We start from the raw sequence: 21,251 nt of genomic DNA, 5'->3' as shown, positions 1-21,251 counted from the left end.
AACCTTGCTATGGAAACTGTGTAAGGTTTTTTTTTTTTTTTAAATTATTTTTTTAAAGGTGGTCTGTGAACATTAAAGAAGTCCAAATTCAAGTAAGTTTTGGAACTTGAGAATTAGCTTGCAATTTGAATTCTAACAGCTACAAAAGTACAGAAAGAATAAAAGACTATAAACACATATCTACACACCCTGGTTTTGGATGCAACATTAACTTCTAAGGGGAGCTGCTGTGTCTTTGTGTCCTACTAGACTTGTTTACAAGATGCAGAATGGCAGCCAGCCGGGAAGGGACTCTCTGCACCTTCATATCTTACTTGATGAGGCCAGTCCTCAGCTATGAACAAAGAAAGTGTCTTCTCAGACTGCTAGCTGGCAGGCTTGTTTTCACTCTAAACACCGCACTGGGAGTTTAATCAGCAGGTATATTTGAGTTAAAGCTGAGGGGTCTGCATTAAAATGCATTCACTTCTGTACTGTCTAAAGATAATGACAGTGTATTTTCTGAGAGAAAAGGGTCTGAAAATAAGGTTTCAACTGCTGATAAATCAGGCGGGGATGAGAAAAGCAGCTCTTTTTACAGAAAGACATTCTTTGTTCTGTTTGCTCCTGTTGTTCCTACTAGCAATTTTGACCACAACAAAGAGCTTCCATGAACTATAAATTCAGTTAGAAATTGATCCAGACACACACTTTGGTTAATCATCTGCTGTGGGGCCAGTGGTGAGTGGTTTGCTGGGTGGCCAACAGCATACAGAGAAGGCCTAACACCTGACCAGGAGAAGTTAATATTTGAACGCAGGAGGTGAGCAGAATAAAAGAAACGACAGCCTAGTGCTAAGAGCATTGGTTTAAGTTAGCAAGTTTTCTTTTTTTTTCTTGATGATGATGATGCTTTTTTTTTTTTTCTTTTTTATTGAGTTCAGAAAAGCCCTACAGGTATGATCAATGACAGGGATGGGAAGAGGCCAGAGTTTCATTGATTCAAAGATTTTTTTTTTTTTTGCGTTTTAATTTCTCTGAAATTGACGTGCATCTTAAAATTGATGGCATCTCTTTGATGAAAGAGGACCTACTCAGACTGCTGAGCACTTGTATCAGGGGCTCTGTGAGCATTTTGTATGTATCTATTTATTGTTAATTACGTTCGAGGTAGGTTTACTTCTATTTTAGAAATGACAAAAGTAAAGTACAGAGAGGTTCAGTTATGTGCTTAAGGTCACACAGCTTGAGACAAACAGCCTGACTCCACGAGCTGTGATTTCAGCCACTGGTGTCCTCCCACCCCACCGTTAGCTCAGGGAGTACAAGGCTCCGAGTGGCACGCAGGGGGCTTTAGACCTAATCTGAAATAGGAAAACTACTGTGTTTTTAAAGAAGTAGGTAATGATTCCCACACTCTTACCCCCAGTCAGGATGTTCCACTTTGGAATAGTAAATTCAGCCATTCATCTCCCCTAAAGGAGGTTAAATTGGTTTATCCGGCCCAGGTATGAAAAGGATACTAGTTTTTATATTATAAAATCATTCATTTTCTCATTCATTACACTAACCACCAAAATGTGTTCAAAGTTTAAAAAAAAAAGAGACAAAACACTTTCTATCTCTGTGACTCATGTGTCAGACATAATTAAAACTTTTCCTTGGTCAATTTTACTCATCAACTCTGCATAAAAGATGAAAATAGATCTGTCAGCCACCACTTTTTTACTTGAGAAACGCAGGGAAGCCACTCTGAAGAAAAATTCAGTGCATTGAAAGCTAGACAAAAAGAGAAATGTGCATATATGTATGTTTGGTTTCTTGTTTACGTCTCTGTAATGCCCTAATGAGTGTCCACTGTCATGAGTTTACACATAAATTATAAATTAATTGAAAGCAGATATGACAAGTAGTTTTTGCATTATGAATGCTTGGAGGTTTACAGAACATGAGCAATAAAGGCTTTCTGCCTACAAATGCACTCTGGCACACAAACACGGTCAGATACACCTACAGCCTTTTTCTAGAGAAAACAGAAATGTTTTCTTTGGGGAACTTTGCTTTGATGACAGATAGTTTTGTCCCTCTGTGGAGAAAGACAAAGTTTACCATTGGAGATGAAGAAACATCTATGGAGAATGTAGAAAATGACAAAGGAAAAACCACTGGGTTTGCCCAGGGATAATGATGTAACACAAACTGGGGACTAAGACATTTTTACAAAATTTTTAGCATAAATATTGACATAGTTGAAGACTTAGATTTCTGGATTCTATAACCAACACATAAGAAACAACAGTAAAATCTTTGGTGTCTAGAGCAGGTGAGTTAAAATAGTGTTCTTCTTCGAACAGGAAGTCATGAATTTGTGAACTGTTTCAGCCACGTACCCGGTGTGTGACCTTGAATAAGTTGCTCTTTCTCAGTCTTTTGTTCCCTACCCCTATGATGAGAAGGTTAAACTACATGATCCCTGAGGTCTATTCCAGCTCTAGCCATTTAAAAATAGGATCTAAGCAATGTTTTTTTAACGTCTCTATATATCTTGGCATCTCTTGATATGTTTCATCATTCATGAGGAAATAATATATCTTTTTAATTTACCTGTCTCACCAGTATTGTGAAGATTTTAGCCTATTAGACAAAGGTGCCACATACATGCTGTCATTAAAATGGAAAGACAGGGCACTTTTATCTGGAATGTTTCAGATAAGAGGCTCATTATCCTCTGCCCAGACTGGAGATGTGAGAGCGTTGCCATGAGTACAGGAAGAAACTCTTTGCACATTAGGATGCTAAATGTTGGAGGGCACACGGGCGCTGAGATTAAAGATAATACGCTTGCACAGATGGCAGCAAAGATCCTGGACTAGACCCAGTAGCAACAAAATAGGTCAAAGGTATCCTTCTGATAGGCCTTCTGTGAATCAGGTGTTCACCTTTCTCCGACTGCAGCAAAAACCAAAACAAACCTGATCTTCAGAGGGTGTGTGTGTGTGCTCGCTCATTGTCTGACTCTTTACAACCTCATGTACTGTGCAGCCTGACAGGCTCCTCTGTCCATGAATTTCTCAAGCAAAAATACTGGAGTGTGTTGCCATTTCCTACTCCAGGGGATCTTCCTGATCCAGGGATTGAACTTGTTTCTCCTGCATGAACTGATGGATTCTTTATCAATGCCCATTCAGAATAGTTTAGCTTTATTTATTTCTACATTTATTTATTTATTTAATTGAAGTATAGTTGATTTTTTTTTTTCTGGTGTACAGCAAGGGCTATACATATTCTTTTCCAGATTCATTTCCACTATAGTTTATTATAAGACACTGGATATAGTAGCAGTTTCAGGGTATGTGTGTGTGTATATGCATATAGATATAGTTGTTGTTCAGTCACTCAGTTGTGTCCGACTCTTCGTGACCTTGTAGACTGCAGTACGCCGGGCTTCCCTGTCCTTGACTACCTCCTGGAGTTTGCTCTATCTCGTATATACACACGTTATGTATGTATGTGTGTGTGTGCGCGAGTGTGCACGTGTGTGTGTATTTAAGATGGTACCACTAAAAGGCCTAGTGATGACAAATTTGAAAATATAATAGATATTGGATAAGTATTTATGTAACTGCCATGGGCAGATAGACTGTGGCCTAAAAAGTAATTTGTAAGTCACCTGCTTGGAACTTTGAAATCAGCTGAGTTAACTACCTTTAAAAGGGAGATGATTTCCTTAATGTAGAAAACAAAGGTATAGATTCTATAATGGACCTGAAGTACATTTCCCCCTAACAAAATGCTCCTCACTGCTGTCCTTCCTATTTATGCTATCAGCTATTGTTGTTCACCCAGTTGTGTCTGACTCTTTGTGACCCCATGAACCGCGGCACACTGGGCTTCCCTGTGCTTTGCTATCTCCCGGAGTTTGCTCAAACTCATGTCCATTGAATCAGTGAAGCCATCCAATCATCTCATCCTCTGTCACCCCTTTCTCCTCCTGCCTTCAATCTTTTCCAGCATCAGGGTCTTTTCCAAGAACTTTTTTCAGTTCTTTGCATCAGTTGGCCAAAGTACTGGAGCTTCAGCTTTAGCATTAGTCCTTCCAATGAATATTCAGGGTTGATTTCCTTTAGGATTGACTGGTTTGATCTCCTTGCTGTTGAAGGGACTCTCAGAGAGTCTTAACCAGCACCACAATTTGAAAGCATCAATTCTTGAGTGCTCAGCCTTCTTTAAGGTCCAACTTTCACATCCATACATGACTACTGGAAAAAATATAGCTTGGACTGTACAGACATTTGTTGGCAAAGTGATGTTTCTGCTTTTTAACATACTGTCTAGGTTTGTCATAGCTTTTTCCAAGGAGTAAGAACTTTTTAATTTCATGGCTGCAGTCACTGTCTGCAGTGATTTTGGAGCCTAAGAAAATAAAGTCTGTCACTATTTCCATTGTTTCCCCATCTATTTGCCATGAAGTGATCAGACCAGATGCCATGATCTTTGTTTTTTTTAATGTTACGTTTTAAGCCAGCTTTTTCACTCTCCTCTTTCATTTTCATCAAGGGGCTCTTTAGTTCCTCTTCACTTTCTGCCATTAGGGTGTTATATCATCTGCTTATCTGAGGTTATTGATATTTCTTCCGGCAATCTTGATTCCAGCTTGTGCTTCATCCAGCCTGGCATTTTGCATGATGTACACTGCATATAAATTAAACAAATATGGTGACATTATACTGCCTTGATGTACTCCTTTCCCAACTTCGAACCAGTCCTTTGTTCCATATCCAGATCTAACTGTTGCTTCTAGACCTTCACATAGGTTTCTCAAGTGGCAAGTAAGGTAGTCTGGTTTTCCCATCTGTTGAAGAATTTTGCGCAGTTTGTTGTGATCCACACAGTCAAAAGCTTTACCATAGTCAATTAAGCAGACACTTTTTCTGGAATTTCCTTGCTTTTTCTATGATCCAACGGATGTTGGCAATTTGACCTCTGGTTCCTCTGACTTTTCTAAACCCAGCTTGCACATGTGGAAGTTCTCAGTTCACGTACTATTGAAGCCTAGCTTGAAGGATTTTGAGCATTATCTTGCTAGCATGTGAAATGAGTATAACTGTTCTGTAATCTGAACATTCTTTGGCATGGCATTTCTTTGGGATTGCAATGAAAACTGAAAACTGACCTTTTCCAGTCCTATGGCCACTGCTGAGTTTTCCAAATTTGCTGGCATATTGAGTGCAGCACATTCACAGCATCATCTTTTAGGATTTGAAATAGCTCAGCTGAAATTCTGTCACCTCCACTAACTTTGTTTGTAGTGATGCTTCCTAAGGCCCACTTGACTTCACATTCCAGGATGTCTGGACGCTCTAGGTGAGCGATTACACCATTGTGGTTATGTGGGTCATGAAGATCTTTTCTGTACAGTTCTTCTGTGCATTCTTGCCTCCTCTTCTTACTCTCTTCTGCTTCTTTTAGGTCCTTACTGTTTCTGTCCTTTATTGCACCCAACTTTGCATGAAATGTACTATCAGTACTACCTTTTGTTCAGTACCTTTTCTAGTTCTTTATGCCACTACTCTCTCCCTTTACTGAAACTCAGCAACACGGCATTAATACTGTGGATTAGCTTCTAGATGTTCTTGTTAGTATTTTGTGGGGTGGGGTGGGGACTAAGGTATGTAGCTAACATTGCCTACTCGACATCCTAGAAATGGAAGTTTCTTGTGACTTTTATACTCCTCTCAGTACTTAGCATGGTGCTTTTCTGCAGCACTATGGTAGATAATTATTGGTTCTCCCTCCAGCTCAGAAGTAACTTTTCTCTTCGATCCAAGGAAGGAATCAGATATATAGGGATGGGCTATTAGGAGCTATGTCCTAAAATGTGCCTCCACAACCCAGTGAGTCCATTTAAGTTCACAGTTTGTTTTCTGGCATTTGCAATTTGACAAGAAAAATTCTCTTTCTTTAGGGATTCTCTATGTACAAGAATATATGATCAAAGGATCTATTTTCTGTATGTGGGTGGGAGAAACAGAAGAAGCTGGCATGTACAGGGGAGAGAACAGTGCATCCCAGAGAAAAACACTATGGGGAGAGATTCAGAGGGGGTGTGGAAATCTCTACAGTCTTCCAGTGTCAGATAACAGTTCTGTTTTTAATGTATTTTCAATTTATTAAAGTATAGTTGGTTTACAATATTGTGTTTCTAATGTACAGCACAGTGATTCAGTTATATATCTATCTACCTATATTCTTTTTCAGATTCTTTTCCATAATAGGTTATTACAAAGTAATATAGTTCCCTGTGCTATACAGTAGGATCTTATTTTATTTATAAGTAGTGTGTAGCTGTTCATCCTAAATTCTTAATTTATGTCCCTGCTCCCTTTTAGTAAGCATAAGTTTTCTATGTCTGTGAGTCTGTTTCTGTTGTGTAAATAAGTTCATCTCTATCATTTTTTAGATCCCACGTATGTGATATCATATGATATTTATCTTCAGATAAAAGTTTTTGCAGCATAACTGCATGGATAGCATTTGCTTCCATATAAATATATAATTTATAATACATGTATAATAGATGATATACAATAAATACAAAAAATGGCCCTTTATTTTCCTTTAAGCAGACTCTAGGAGCTGCAGTTAATTTCTTGTTCAGTCGCTAAGTCATGTCTGACTCTTTGTGATCCCATGGATTGTAGCCCATCATGGGATTTCCCAGGCAAGAACACTGGAGTGGGTTGCCATTTCCACTTCCAGGGAATCTTACTCACCCAGGGATCAAACCTGTGTCTAGCTACTTACAGTCAATCTAATATAAACAGGATTCATGTATATGATATTGATAATGCTGACTGTGATGGCTGTCAAATTGATCTCATACACAGATATATTCGCCATCTGAGGAATGGTGAAATGATGATTGGAGGGGCATATGTGTATTGTACACACACACACACACACACACACACAATCTTAGATAAGATTCAGTCTTAAATAAGATTATTATCATTATCATTATAATAATATTATTCAGTCTTAAATAAGATTCTGCCATTTGCAACAACACTGATAGACTTTGAGGGCATGGGCATCATGCTAAAGGAAATAAACCAGACAGAAAAATATTGTATGACTTGACTTGGATGGGATCTAAAAAAAACAAAATTCTCAGAAACAGAAAACAGATTGGTCATTGTCAGAGGCATAGGGTGGATGATGGAAGAAATGAGTCAAAGTGGTCAAAAGGTATAAGCTTCCAGTTTACAACCGACTCTTGAACAATGCAGCAGTTAAGACTATAATTTATAACTGGGTTTTGCTATTGAAAAATATCCATGTATAAATAGACTTGTGCAGTTCATATTCATGTTGTTCAAGGTTTAACTGTATAAGTCCTGAGGATGTAATATACAGCATGTGGCTATTTAACAATAATGTGATGTATATTTGAAAGTTGTTAAGGATAGATATTCAGAGTTCTCATTACAAGAAAAAATAATTTGTAGTTATGTTAAGTGATAGATTGTAACTAAATTTACTGTGGTAATCATTTTGCAATATACGCATATATCAAATCACACTGTATGATAAACTAATACAATGTTAAATTTCAGTTATGTCTCAATATAACGAGATAAAGAAATAAAATAAACATTCATAATTAGCATGGTTGAATTACTAGACTAGAATTTTTGAAGTTCGGACAGGAATTCGGATTTTAATTGGGCGTCCAAATGATCCATATGTAAACAGTAGCTAGGAGTTTGTTTGGCAAGATGTACACATCTATTCTAAATCAGTCGAAACATTCACCAGCCTGATGTACTGACTTTTGACAGTGATACCAAATTTAATTTCTCTGCATTCTAGATGCTATCCTCATATTCTGGCCACTTACATTCTAGTAGGACTTGGCAGTCTCATTGAAGAAAATAAAAACCTAAAGTAATTGTAAAGACCTTCAAGATGCAGTTATACTAATTCCTCAGGTTTCTTCTTCCAACTGTCATGAATCTGACTTCAATTTTCTTTATAGTAAAGGAAGTCTCACATAATCTAATAATATTGCTTTATAATTTAAACTCACTTCCTCCTAGTCTAACCTCAGAATCAGTGTAAACAGGTTTCATGCATTTAACTCCTATTTTAATTTTAGAATCAGAGTAGCAGATTTAGCTTCACCCATCTTGAGAGGTCTGAGTAAACATTAATCTATAGTGATTATGCTAAAATAATTATGTTTGAAAGTAATATGACTTATCTCTCCTCACTGAAAAACAGTGAAAAATCTATTCAAGTTTACATAAAGATAATATGTCAAAAAAAAGATTAAAAAAAACTTCTTCCAGTGTGTTGTTCTCTGGTCTAAAATACTATGCAGAAGTCTTTATCATATTATCACAGATGAACACAACACTTAAATATCCCCTTCATGGCTGTTAAGGCACAGTAGAGTCAATTCATGCCCAGGGAGCTTTAATCACAGATCATCGTCATGATAAACGGTGAAGTCAGTGTGGGCTATCATGTCAACGGCTACTCGGGGAGTTCTTAATGGGAGTGCTGCCAGCATGAAGTTCATAACTACTTTCAAGGAGCACTTCTAATCTAATGGCTAAATGAGTGTCATTAGAGTATCTTTACATGCAGCATTTCTAGAGAAATCTTGTATTTAAAGGAGGCAAGTTACTCTAGTCAATACATACAACTGAGACTGCTTGAATAATGCAGATATTGTTAATGGTTTAAACTTATAAGAGCAGAAAGTTAATTAATGGCTTATTAACAAGTTGAGCTATCAAGTGTATTTCTGTGACCCATCATATCATTCATAATCACACATAATGTGTTAAAGTGGGGCCATGAAAATATCACACATAGAAACACACTAAGAATAACAATAACAACACTCACAATAACAATAAAGAGCAGGTTGGCAGTGCTAAAAACTCTGGCTAGTGAAAGCTAACACTTAACTATGTGATTTTATGTTGCCCCAAATGGCATTCATCATATGCCCTGTTTTCTTTTTAAAACTCAATTTTCAATCTGAAGCCTCGAACCAGAAACTATTTTCAAGAATACTGCACAACGTAAAGAGAGCCGTCATGACTAAGAGGAAGGATAGGAAAGAAATAAGAAACAGACCATTTAGAAAATAATTCACAATCCAATGTGTTTCCTAAAACTGAAATATTCCCCTAAATGCTTGAAAGAGAGTAAGTGAAAATATAATTTAACCAATGAGTGAGCAAACAAAATCTCCTTTGCGTTCTATCAACAAAAATGTTGGAATATGCAAACTGAGTAAAAGGTTACCAGCTCTTGAGACTGAATGTATATGGGGCTACAGATATGTTTTGCTTAGGAAGTACAATAAAATAATCAAAAATGGAATGTTTAAAGACTAGGAAATCCATGCAAATGTCCAGACTGCCACAGGCCCCACTGCTCCACATCCTCTTGCATGGAGCTTCTTCACGTGGTTGATAACTCTCTAGCCACTTGAGGTTAGGGCTGTTTTTAGAGTTTTCTAACCAAATATGACAGGGCAAAATGTTAGAGTTGGTAGGAACTGAGAGAAATCCAGTTCATCAGCCTCATTTCAGGCCGATAATAGAGAAATCAAGGGCAATAACAAGGATGTGTTTTAAGATTCCCATTAAGTAAACCAGAAGAACCTCTTTATGGTAGAAATTGAACAGTTTCAGTTTTGTTACCTGGCACAATTATAAGACTTTATTTGGACATTTTACTCTTATGCTTATGCTAGTTAAACTTGATCTAAAAGATAAATGATCATTCAGTTATAAATAATCCATGAATTGGTTCCACTATGGGTCCCTGTTTCTGAGGAATATGATACTCAGTTTCACAATCTTCTGCTTGATAAATGACACAATATCTAAATACCCACACATATACAACACTTTTTTATTCATTTTCGTCAAGGATTAACATAAAACCTTTAAGGATTCTGAAAATGTAAGATACTGTTAAGTTCACCACTGCTTCAGAAACACGCAACAGTCTGGGAACATATTACTATCTTAATATTAGCTCAAATATTATTTTATACTGAATGGGTAAAATCATGTGTATGTACTTAATAATTACAGTTTTCAGGCCATGTAAACTGACCAAGAACACTGGGAAATCTGCTTAAATTCTCTGTAATTTCTTTTTCAGTAAGCTTTCTCACCATAATTTAGTGTATCTGGCACTCATATGGTATACTGGGAAGCTTATACATTCAGTATATTAATTTGAAATCAGGAAAGATAAACCAACCTCATTAAATAACACTGAACAAACATAAAAAATTAGATACTTTTAAAAGTACAACTATTCTATTAATTATACAGATACTTTTAAGTTGGCTATTTGTTGTAAACTTTTGTTATCAGATGCTGAGTCATATTTAAAGGAAAAAGAACTGATGGATATGATCCGAAAGAAGAGAGGGATAATTCTTGAAAATACTGTCAAGTATAAACACGCTGAATTACCTCATATTCCTGGGAAAACTTCAAGTTGTCATTTGCTTTCAACCTTTCAATGTGATCTGCAAGTTCCAAGATAGGTATTGGAGGATGGCTAGCCATACCTATTAAAAGGAAAGAATACAGACATTTGAAAACAAATGAAAGTAATGCTAACTATTCCAAAATACAGAGAATACTATAGTTAGAAATGGCCTGAAAATATGTGAGTAGTAAAGATGTTTAATGTGAAGAAGCAGGCAGATAGTTTGGTTACTCAAAGCAGGACATGCTCTGGAAGGATGAATTTTGTAGCCAAATGAAAAGTCACCAAGCATAATCTCCAAACTAATACTCCTAATGTGAAAGAAAGTGTTATTGTGCTATGAATCAATGCAGTTAGCTAGTGGAGAAAACTGACAGTCAGGCTTGATGTCAACTTCTGCTTTGAGTAATGACTGTTATGTCATTTCAAACTCCTTCTCCTGCACTGTGTGAAATGGAAATTGTGTGGAATTAAATGGTGTAAAGTGAACTAAGAAAATACACACTGAGAAAGGCCTAAAAAGGGAAAGAGTTGTAGCTTGATAGGAAACATAAAGTGACTTATGCAGAATCAAGGAAAACTAACTTGAAGAATGAAGGTTACCAGGGTAACCGGAATCATCTGAACCTGCAAAGGAAATGATGGTGTAAATAAAATAAAACAGAACAAATTTGTTAAAAAAAAAAAAAAAAAGAAATGGATAGCCTGATATACTTTTAAATAGCACTAATAAAAATGCTGCAGGTTTTAACAGGATTGATATACATTGTGACTAGATTAAGATCACTTTAATATTTCACAAACCTGTAGGTGACTGACATTCACATGCAAACATGAACACAAAGAATGACATGCACCACAGACGATAGACAATAATCACTGATGACAAAATCAGACACAAAACTGAGTTTCAAAAATGTTTCCACTAGTAGCAGATTGTAGAGGTTGGGGTTGCAGCCTTCTCCTGGACATTTATCAATGGCCACACTGACAGCTTGGTGATATTTTGCCCCAAGTCCCCATTATTCAACCCCTAGCAAACCTACAATCTACTTCAGGTGTAAACATCTTTGTCCACTAATGGGAACTGAATGCAGGAAAGGGAGCAAATTGTGAAAGGATGAAGAGGAAAAAGAAGGTGGTAAAAGAAAGCAGTGACATGGGGGTGATACATCTTAGTGCAGTCTGCCAGCTGAAGGTATTCATCGATTCTGTTAAAAATAAACCACCACTCACTATGGTGATTCCAGTGTCTTTATAATGATTTTTCATTTTTCATATGATTTACATTTTACTTCTGACTAATTTTTCAAAAGCACCATAGGAGACCACTGCTGACTCATGTCTTATGGGTGCCAATTCCAGCTGACTAGAAAAACTTGAACTAGCATGCCGCCAGGGAGGCCTCTAAAGTGGAAAAAAAAAAAAAAAAAGGTAAGGGAGGGGCTCAGGCTGGAAACCCTGTCCCTGTGGACATTCTGCTGTCCCTGGGACTCTCTGGAGGGTGTCAGGCTGAAGCATGGTGACCATTAAGTCAGCACAACATGCGATTACTTTGTAATTACTTTATGGGTATTTTAAATATTGTACTGATATTGAAAGCCAATAAGTTCCTTTGTCTCTAATGCCAAATTATCAATGGTTTGGTAAGTTAAGTAAAAAACTATCTTGCTTCTCCCAGACAATCATTTTAGCACTGTGCCGTGACAGGCAGTACTTTAGTATCTGGAAGATCCAATAAAAATGAGTCAGCTTGGAAGGAGAAACTCTTCGTTGCTGATGTGATTATGCACTTGGACCTAAATGTTGGAACGCGTTTCTAGAACTTTTCCCTGTAGATGGTAGCATTGAACTCATCTCCATTTTGTGGGAGGAGCAGTTGAGTGACAGTGATCTAAGAATTCTAGTGATCTCATCCAGATGAGGCACCCCCAATGACAAGAATGGAAATGCAAAGGCACAAGAGACTGTAGGCTCGTTTGGAGATGAAATGATGTGGACATCCATTACAGTGCTTTAACAGAGAAAATAATAGAGACAAAGATGTTTAGACCTTTTCGAGCGAACCGTGGGAGAGAGTTATTATCATATATGGACTGAGTGGTGGTTTGGCTAGAGAGGGAGGACACAGAGCCAATCAGGGAGGCGTAGGGGACTGAATTACTGCTCAAAGCTGCAAAAGTAAAGCCAGTTGGAGATGGGAAAAGCATTAGTATAACAGCAGTAGAAGACCATCATAATCAACCAATATTTACTTCTGGCATGCACTGGCACGTGGTCTGGGTGTATTACTTTGGAAGCTAATGACAGAGAAATCCAAGCAAATCTGTACTGATCCATTACATTCTAATTCAGCATATGAACATATCACAGGCAAAGATATCATGGCATTCAAGAATCATTATTTATGATCTGGCAATACTGCACCAAAGCACTACGACCAGTAAAAATGTCCATATGGATGTTCCACAGAAAGGGGAGGAGAGCTTGTGGGAACCTGATGGTTCAGGAGAAGAAATCCTAGGCTAGTAGACTGAACAGGAGTTCTACTTCTAGGCCTGCCATCTACCACTAAGAGACAAACCTTTTGTTACCAAGCACCTAAATTTCTTTTGGTGTAAAAATAAAAGTGGGGAGCTAGATAAATTCTGGAGTCACTTCTTTATAACTCATTTCAAAATATTCAGGATTTCTGAGTCAAGAAGGGTCTCATGGAGGTAGTTCATATGTGAAGGTTTTAAATGTAACTGTATCTTTTCTTTGAGGGGTGAGGAACATTTATAGTCTACAAAATAGAGAATTATGCAATTGTCAATTTTTTCAATGAAGTTTAGCACATTTTTTTAGCTAGCCAAATTACCTTATATCATAAGAATATATGATGTATATATATGCATATCATGTATGTATTCAAAATAAGTAAATGTCAACATAAAAATTATGCTAAAGAATAGATCTGGGATGAAACTCCTCTAAGATGAAACTCATTTATTTTCATTATTATTTTTTTAAAGTGTAGTTGATTTACAGTGTTCTGTTAGTTTCTGGTATACAACAAAATGATTCAGTTATATGTGTATATATACTTTTTTACACTTTTCCCCATTTATTGTTTATTACAATATATTGAATATCGTTCCCTGTGCTATAGACTAGAAACTTGCATGTTGGGCTTCCCTGGTGGCTCAGTTAGTAAAATACTCTGTCTGCAATGCTGGAGATCCAGGTTCAATCGTGGGTTGGAAAGAGCCACTGGAGAAGGGAATGGCTACCCACTCCAGTGTTCTTGCCTGGAGAATTCCATGCACAGAGGAGCTGGACAGGGTGACAAAGAGTGGGGCACGACTGACCAAGTTTGTATTTGCTGCAGTTCATGGGGTTGCAAAGAGCTGGACACCACTGAGCAACTGAACTGAAACTCCTAATTTACTCCTCCCCCATCCTCTCCTCTTTGGTAACTATAAGTTTGCTTTTTATATCTGTGAAGCTGTTTCTGTTTAGTAAATAAGCCTATTTGTATACTTTAGATTTGACACATAAGTGATATGTTATTTGTCTTTGTCTGACATCACTTAGTACAGTATGATAATCTCTAGGTGCATCCATGTTGCTGCAAATAGTATTTCATTCGTTTCTATGGCTAAGATACTCCAGTGTGTATGTGTGTGTGTATGTATACAAACACACACACACAACATCTTCTTTATCCATTAATCTGTCGATGGGCATTTTAGATTTCTTCTGTGTCTTGGTTATTGTAAATAGTGCTGTTATGAACATTGCGGGTGCATGTGTCTTTTCAAATTAGTTTTCTCTGGATATATCGTCAGCTTTTTCTTAAGGAACCTCCACGCCGTTCGCCATAGTGCACTGATTTACTTTCCCACCAAGAGTAGGAGGGTCCCCTTTTCTCCACACCCTCTCCAGCATTTATTATTTAACATGAAACTCTCTAGCTCATTTCAGAAAATAATCACCAAGGATCTGTTGCAAAATGCTATTATATAATTCTTCCTAAACTTCTCCATTGTCCAATGTGGAAATACAGTTTACAGGATATAATCAAGTATGTTAGAATCTGAATGAAACAGGAGACACTGAGAAAATTATGAATGACCTCACCAAAGTATTTTTTCACTCTTTTGTTTGGCAACCTGGTCACTGCTCACAGTCTGGGAACCAATGTTTTTATTAAAACAGTGTTTTCACATTAGCATCTTTTGAGGTGCTTTAAAATCCCTTCTTTCCAGGCTGCTCACCTGACCAATTAACTCAGAATATCTGGATATGGGAGCCAGACTTTGACATTTTTAGAATTCCCCAGTAATATGTTTCAGTCCTTTGAGGATTTTTTGGGGGAGGGCCTGAAACTTTTTTCATTCAAAAATCATATTAGAGTATATAAGAATGAGATCAGCTTTCTCCTGTTGATACCCTTGAATCTGCTTTAAGTCTCGCTTAGGAAGCTTTAGTGCTTTAGCTATTATTAGCAGCAAAGAACTTGAAGTGCAATTCACAGCTGATGAGGACTTGCTAGGGTCTCGACCTCATCAGTTCAAAGCTACAAATGCACAACATAAATGCATTTTAAAGGAAGGCACCCATTGCATCAGAGCAGAGTTTTCATTATGGAGTTATGATATCAACAATGCACACTGTCAACATGAAAAATGACAGATGTAGTCAATGAAATCTGCCTTAGGTTGGAGGAAAAAACAGGATGGCTACTTTTTTTTTTTTTTGATAGTAACTGTGTAATGGCTTCCTTATAAGATGTAAAACTTTAAAAATAATGGTGCCGTAGACATAGACATTACTTTGCCGACTAAGTTCCATCTAGTCAAGGCTATGGTTTTTCCAGTAGTCATGTATGGATGTGAGAGTTGGACTGTGAAGAAGGCTGAGTGCCGAAGAATTGATGCTTTTGAACTGTGGTGTTGGAGAAGGCTCTTGAGAGTCCCTTGGACTGCAAGGAGATCCAACCAGTCCATTCTGAAGGAGATCAGCCCTGGGATATCTTTGGAAGGAATGCTGCTAAAGCTGAAACTCCAGTACTTTGGCCACCTCATGATAAGAGTTGACTCATTGGAAAAGACTGATGCTGGGAGGGATTGGGGGCAGGAGGAGAAGGGGACGACAGAGGATGACATGGCTGGATGGCATCACGGACTCGATGGACGTGAGTTTGAGTGAACTCCGGGAGTTGGTGATGGACAGGGAGGCCTGGCGTGCTGCGATTCATGGGGTCGCAAAGAGTCGGACTTGACTGAGCGACTGAACTGAACTGAACTGAGACATTACTTAGTCCAGCATTTTCATTTTATAAAAGAGTTCTGAAGACTAGGAAAGTTAAATGATCTGTATATTTTAGCCCATTATTATTTAGCCCATAGTAAGTAACAAAATCATATGTGAGTTTGGCATTCTTCTACTGTTTTATTTCTGGAATTGAGGTTATGATCGTCTAAAGCAGGGGGCAAAGTTTCCAGTGCTAAAGGGCCCAAGTCAGTTAGGAAAAGAAGTAAAAATGTCAACAGATACTGAATAGTAAACACTCACAAAAAATGTATTCCTCCCCATTTTTGTGCAACTAGGAATCGCCTAGGACTGGTTTTCATTTCTCTACTTTCAATATGAAGTCTCAGGAAAGAGAAATATTTCCCTATTTAAAAAAAATACACTTGTGATGAATGGCAGCTGATGTTCTCTTTCAGTGTCAGGATTATCCTTAGGGATGCTATAGACTGTGGAGAGCTTCTAGAAGGTTGGAAAGCTCTAGCAGATATCTTCCAAGTGATACTACAGAGCCAAGAGGATGAGGCTTCTCAGGCTTTCAGTAGCAACTGAAAACCCAGACAATTATGTTGCTTTCCTCCTTTTCCACTATTGATTAAAAATCTTGTTGAAATCCTGTGGGGGTCAAAGAAAAGACCTTTGGAGGCCACATGTGGCTAACAGTGACCTCTGTTTTAGAAGAGCGGAATGTTCCTTTGGTGTGTGAATGAAAATCTAAGAATGCTGAAAGTGAGAGGCAGCATATGTGTGTCACTAGGAGAGACGCTGAGGATTGTGTGTGGGACTGGGCAGTGTGCACTTCCCCCATGGTTCACCCTCCATCCCCACTCCTCTCCAATTAAGTCCACTAGGAGGGCAAATGAAGCTCAGAGGAGCAGAAGGACTTGATCAAGGCCATCTTTATCAGTACACTATGGCCCACCTTGCCAGTTCTCATTCAGGGAGCTTCTCATTATGCTATGCTATCTCTTAAATCATTGAACATCCCTGGGAGAGTGGTGTCACATACATAAATATGGAGTTGTGAAACTGGACTGTTCATGCAGTAACATGGCATCATAAACTATTCTCAGTTTGAGAAAGTGAAGTCGCTCAGTCGTGTCCGACTCTTTGCGACCCCGTGGACTGTAGCCCACCAGGCTCCTCCGTCCAGGGGTTCTCCAGGCAAGAATACTGGAGTGGGTTGCCATTTCCTTCTCCAGGGGATCCTCCCAACCCAGGGATCGAACCCAGGTCTCCCGCATTGCAGGCAGACGCTTTAAGCTCTGAGCCACCAGGGAAGCCCAATAAATGTGAACTGAACTTTAAATCTAAAGGAATTACCTCTTACTATGTGCCAGGTGCTTAGTATGCCTTATTTTGGTATATCTTTACCAGATTATCCTGAGTTACATCTGAGGAAACCAGAAGCTCAGACAGGGAAAGTGGCTTGCCTAATAACCCAGCTGGTCAGCAGCTAAACCCTGATGGGGCTCAGGGCTACCTGAGTTAAGATGCTGGCCTCAGGCCTGTCACCTCTCTGCACAGGGTCTCTTGAAGCTCATGGCCCAGTAGAAAAGAGGCCAGACCAAGGTCACACTAAAATCATATATTCGCTTCATTTAGAAGGCATGCTTGTGTTGGTGGTGGGGAACAAGTAAAGGACACTCATACACACACCTGTTTTTTTTGTTATGTCTTACCAAGACATTGTGAGCGTCCATGAAAATATGTTACATGTATACATTTAGTTCATGTTAAAAACTGTAGTGCTATACAGCACACGTTTTCAACCCCCCCCTGAAATATCATGTTTTTGCTTTTCAAATGTTCTATTTTATGAGGCCAGTACTCTAACCAATATTAAGTTTCAAATGAATTTTTTATATATAGAGAAATGTTTATCAAATACTTGCCTTATTTTTTAAACACTGCATTAAATGCCAGTAGATACTTTAAAACCTCATAACAACTTTGTTAACTGGAGGCTTTGGGGTCACTAATAGTGGTGGAACATCTCTTAGATGACTTTGCTGTTAATATTCATGTGTGATAATGTAGTAACACTGTCTTCATGGTTTTCCTTAACATATTGTGATAAAGACTGAAGAGGTCGTGGCCATGGAACAGAGAAACGTTATTTTGTTCATCAAATCAGAATTATACCTACCTGACTTAATAAATCATAGCAACTTAGTTTACAAAATATTTGACAGCTTTTCACATCATTTATGAACTACTTAGCATAACTTCAATAACTATAAATACTCTATGTTTACAATTTGCCTCACAAATGAATGGTGAATTAAAGACAAAAGAGAACATTGATTTGTAAGGTATAATTGCTTCTTAGTACGACAATGACATTTTGACTTAATCCATGACTAGGATCATCATTAAGGGAAAGGTACTCCAAGAGTGCTTTGTCAGGTGAGCACTAAATGACATAATTAAAATTTATTTTTATGTAGGATTTCTCAAAATGCAGGATTTGAACAAACCGTGTTCCTTTATATTGGAAATTTAGCATTTAGATGCAAAGAACCAATGTTTCTGAAATACAAAAAGAGTATATCTAGTATTATTCATTTAGGTATATGACTACGTTTCCTACAGTACAAAATAAAATATAAGGAGATATGTATGAAAATTGATTTTTTTTAGCACTGATCCAGTTAATACTACTGGTGCATCAGAAGAGATGCCTCAAGAGCTTTCAAAATCACTCAGCTGCTATGCAGACATTTCTGTTGCTGATACTGCTGTTTCTGATACGTTAACATTTTATGAGTTTGTTTTTGTTTTTCACAGCCCATCAATCATCTACCGTCCATGTATGCTTTAGGGCAAAACATATTAAGGTCATTCATGGAATGAAAATGAGGTTTGTACATTGTACCATCTGATCAATTTTTAAATCTCTTTTCCTAAAAGGTGCAAGTACAAAGTCTAGAGTTTTGTTTTTGTGTGGAAAAAAATAAAAATTGGGAGTAGGGGGAGAGAGGATTCTAAGTAAGGGGTACAGATACTGGAAGAAAAAATTTTTTAGGAAAAAAATAAAAAATCTAAACAATTCAGAGCAAAGTGGATTGGTCTGAGGGAGAAGTCTGCAGGCACAAAGAAAGATGCTGACTAGCATGCCGCAAGATGGTATTAGTTACGTGTTCCTTTACTTTTTTTTTTAATACTAGAAAGAAAGCTTATTTCTTTAAGATGCTGAACTTCTAAATTTGCTGTGTTGGAAAAAAATAGAAATAGGACCACATACCAGTAATGTTTTGGTTTTCTTAGAAATCACCATCTTTTGACAATATTATATTTTAGTCATTGTGTCCAATTCTAGAGGCCACCTCCCAGATGGGCTACTCAGTAGGTAAGGCTTTTTACAGTATTTCAAAAATATCCATCACTGACGATCTCTATCAAAATGGTAAAGTAAAATGTGCCTGCCCTAGGGCTCAGCCATCACACTCCCAGGTGCCCATCATTCAGAAATAACAGCAATGTGAAAAGGTCTGGGCTCAGGACTGCTCAGTATAGTATGTTTTGTAAGAGCAAAATGCAGGAAATGAGTTAGCCTCCATTAATAAGGACTCAGATGATATATTTTGTGACATCTGTTGAACAGAATATCATCAATGCCATCAGCTGTTAAAGGAGATAAAACTTCATGTATTAGCTTGGAAAATGTAGTTATATATTAAAATAGGAAATTTTATGTAAATGCATCTGTATCTATATACCTGCTATATATATTATCATTTAAAGAACTGTATATACAAAAAATTCTGGAAATATATGCATGAAACTCCTTAGGGTAGATATTTCTGGAGAGTAAAATTGAGAGTATAGGAAATCATTTACATTTTATTTTAAATATGTCAAAAGAAGAAAAAGTGAGATAAAGAATAATTTTTCTTTTCCAAAAGTATTTTTTTTGCCTTTTACAACTTATAAAGATCACACACAAAATTTAAATAATACACTGTACAACTATATAGCCATCACCTAAGTATAACTATTGTTAAGCTTGCTGCTGCTGCTAAGTCACTTCAGTCGTGTCTGACTCTGTGGAACCCCATAGACGGCAGCCCACCAGGCTCCCCAGTCCTTGGGATTCTCCAGGCAAGAACACTGGAGTGGGTTGCCATTTCCTTCTGCAATGCATGAAAGTAAAAAGTGAAAGTGAAGTCGCTCAGTCATGTCCAACTCTTCGCGACCCCATGGACTGCAGCCTACCAGGCTCCTCCGCCCATGGGATTTCCCAGGCAAGAGTGCTGGAGTGGGATGCCATTGCCTTCTCCCATTGTTAAGCTTACTTTCTATTAAAAAAAAATTTCCTCAGTAAACATGTGCTACTTTTATACATAAGAAATATTGATGGGCCGATTATAAAGTAACTTAGAATTTCTTTTTATAAGAAAAGCTTTCTTCCCACCCAAAAAGTAGTTCACTTTTGTTTAACATGTAACTCATCTATCAGCCATCCTAACACATATCCAGTTACCACTGTCCACAGAGATGTGTAAGGCTTAAATAGGGGTTTCATTAAAAGCATCTTTTATAAGTGAGTATTATCTTCCCTTCCTTCACAGATCTTAAAGATTTATAAAAATTGATGACTAGTTACTAATTCTAGAACATTCTTCTACTACATCTCTTCCCTCACTTACTCATTGTGTCCATTTTATTCCATTATCCACTTGAGGTTGTAAGTCTCACCTTCGCTAAATGATCCCTTCAACTGACATATTCCACACCAGTTCTGACTGTCCCTGCAGACCATTAAGTGATGTCACTGTTGTAAACCATAGTCTCTTAAGAGATTAGGCAGTTCAGGTTCTCACAATTACAACCTGGCTGCATACTGTCATCTGAAATCCTTAACAGACAGATAAATATATTCATGGAAAATACCTACAAGCAGAGGTACCTGCTCTTAATTTGCAAAGGGCGAGCATTTCTAGTTCCGTCTAGATGCTTGAATACAGTGTTTAACAAACAGAAGGACCTATTATCACCCCAAATTTGGCAAGTATGCTTAAAGCAAAGTTCCTCTCCACATCCCACAACTTCGCAGAGACGGTATCATGAGAAGAACAGATTTCTCTGTTTTCAAATTGTGTCCAACTGAGTGCCTAGAGACAAAATTCTGACCCTTTTTCCTTCCCAGACCCAGAGACATATGTGTTTGTGGTACTACAATTAGGGAAATAATTCTTTGAAGTACTTAATGCCAAATACTGTATCTATAAGAAATTTTGTATGTATGTTTCAATATCTTTTGAATATGAAGCAGCATTTTGGAAAAAGATCTGGCTCTTTAAATCCAGACGCTCCAACAAAAATAAGTAACTCAAAATGTAAATAGATTTTTAATTTACAAGATGATTGTTTTTTTAAAGGAAAGTAGAATTAAGAATCAGTGAACTAAGCAATAAGCTTCCTTTACCTTCTGAAAGATCTAC

The 21,251-nt window shown here is 37.5% G+C and overlaps 1 protein-coding gene across 34 annotated transcripts in view; it reads right to left on the bottom strand.

Annotated features, from left to right (window-relative positions):
- PTPRD (protein tyrosine phosphatase, receptor type D) overlaps nucleotides 1-21,251 on the bottom strand; it is a 573,002-nt gene that overhangs the window by 115,809 nt on the left and 435,942 nt on the right. For 20 of the 34 annotated variants that reach the window (XM_018051970.1, XM_018051972.1, XM_018051971.1 and 17 more), the window contains 2 exons: nucleotides 11,095-11,136; nucleotides 10,491-10,588 (listed from right to left, as the gene is read on the bottom strand). In XM_018051970.1, the coding sequence (XP_017907459.1) occupies nucleotides 10,491-10,588; nucleotides 11,095-11,136 (140 nt within the window). The remainder of the gene's footprint in view (nucleotides 1-10,490; nucleotides 10,589-11,094; nucleotides 11,137-21,251) is intronic. The other 14 variants (XM_018051985.1, XM_018051982.1, XM_018051983.1 and 11 more) reach the window with 1 other exon arrangement.

Source organism: Capra hircus, chromosome 8 (genome assembly GCF_001704415.2).
Source record: "Capra hircus breed San Clemente chromosome 8, ASM170441v1, whole genome shotgun sequence".
Taxonomy (NCBI): domain Eukaryota; kingdom Metazoa; phylum Chordata; class Mammalia; order Artiodactyla; family Bovidae; genus Capra; species Capra hircus.
The sequence above is the reverse complement of the archived record's forward strand: the minus strand, read 5'-3'. Positions and strand labels throughout refer to the sequence as shown.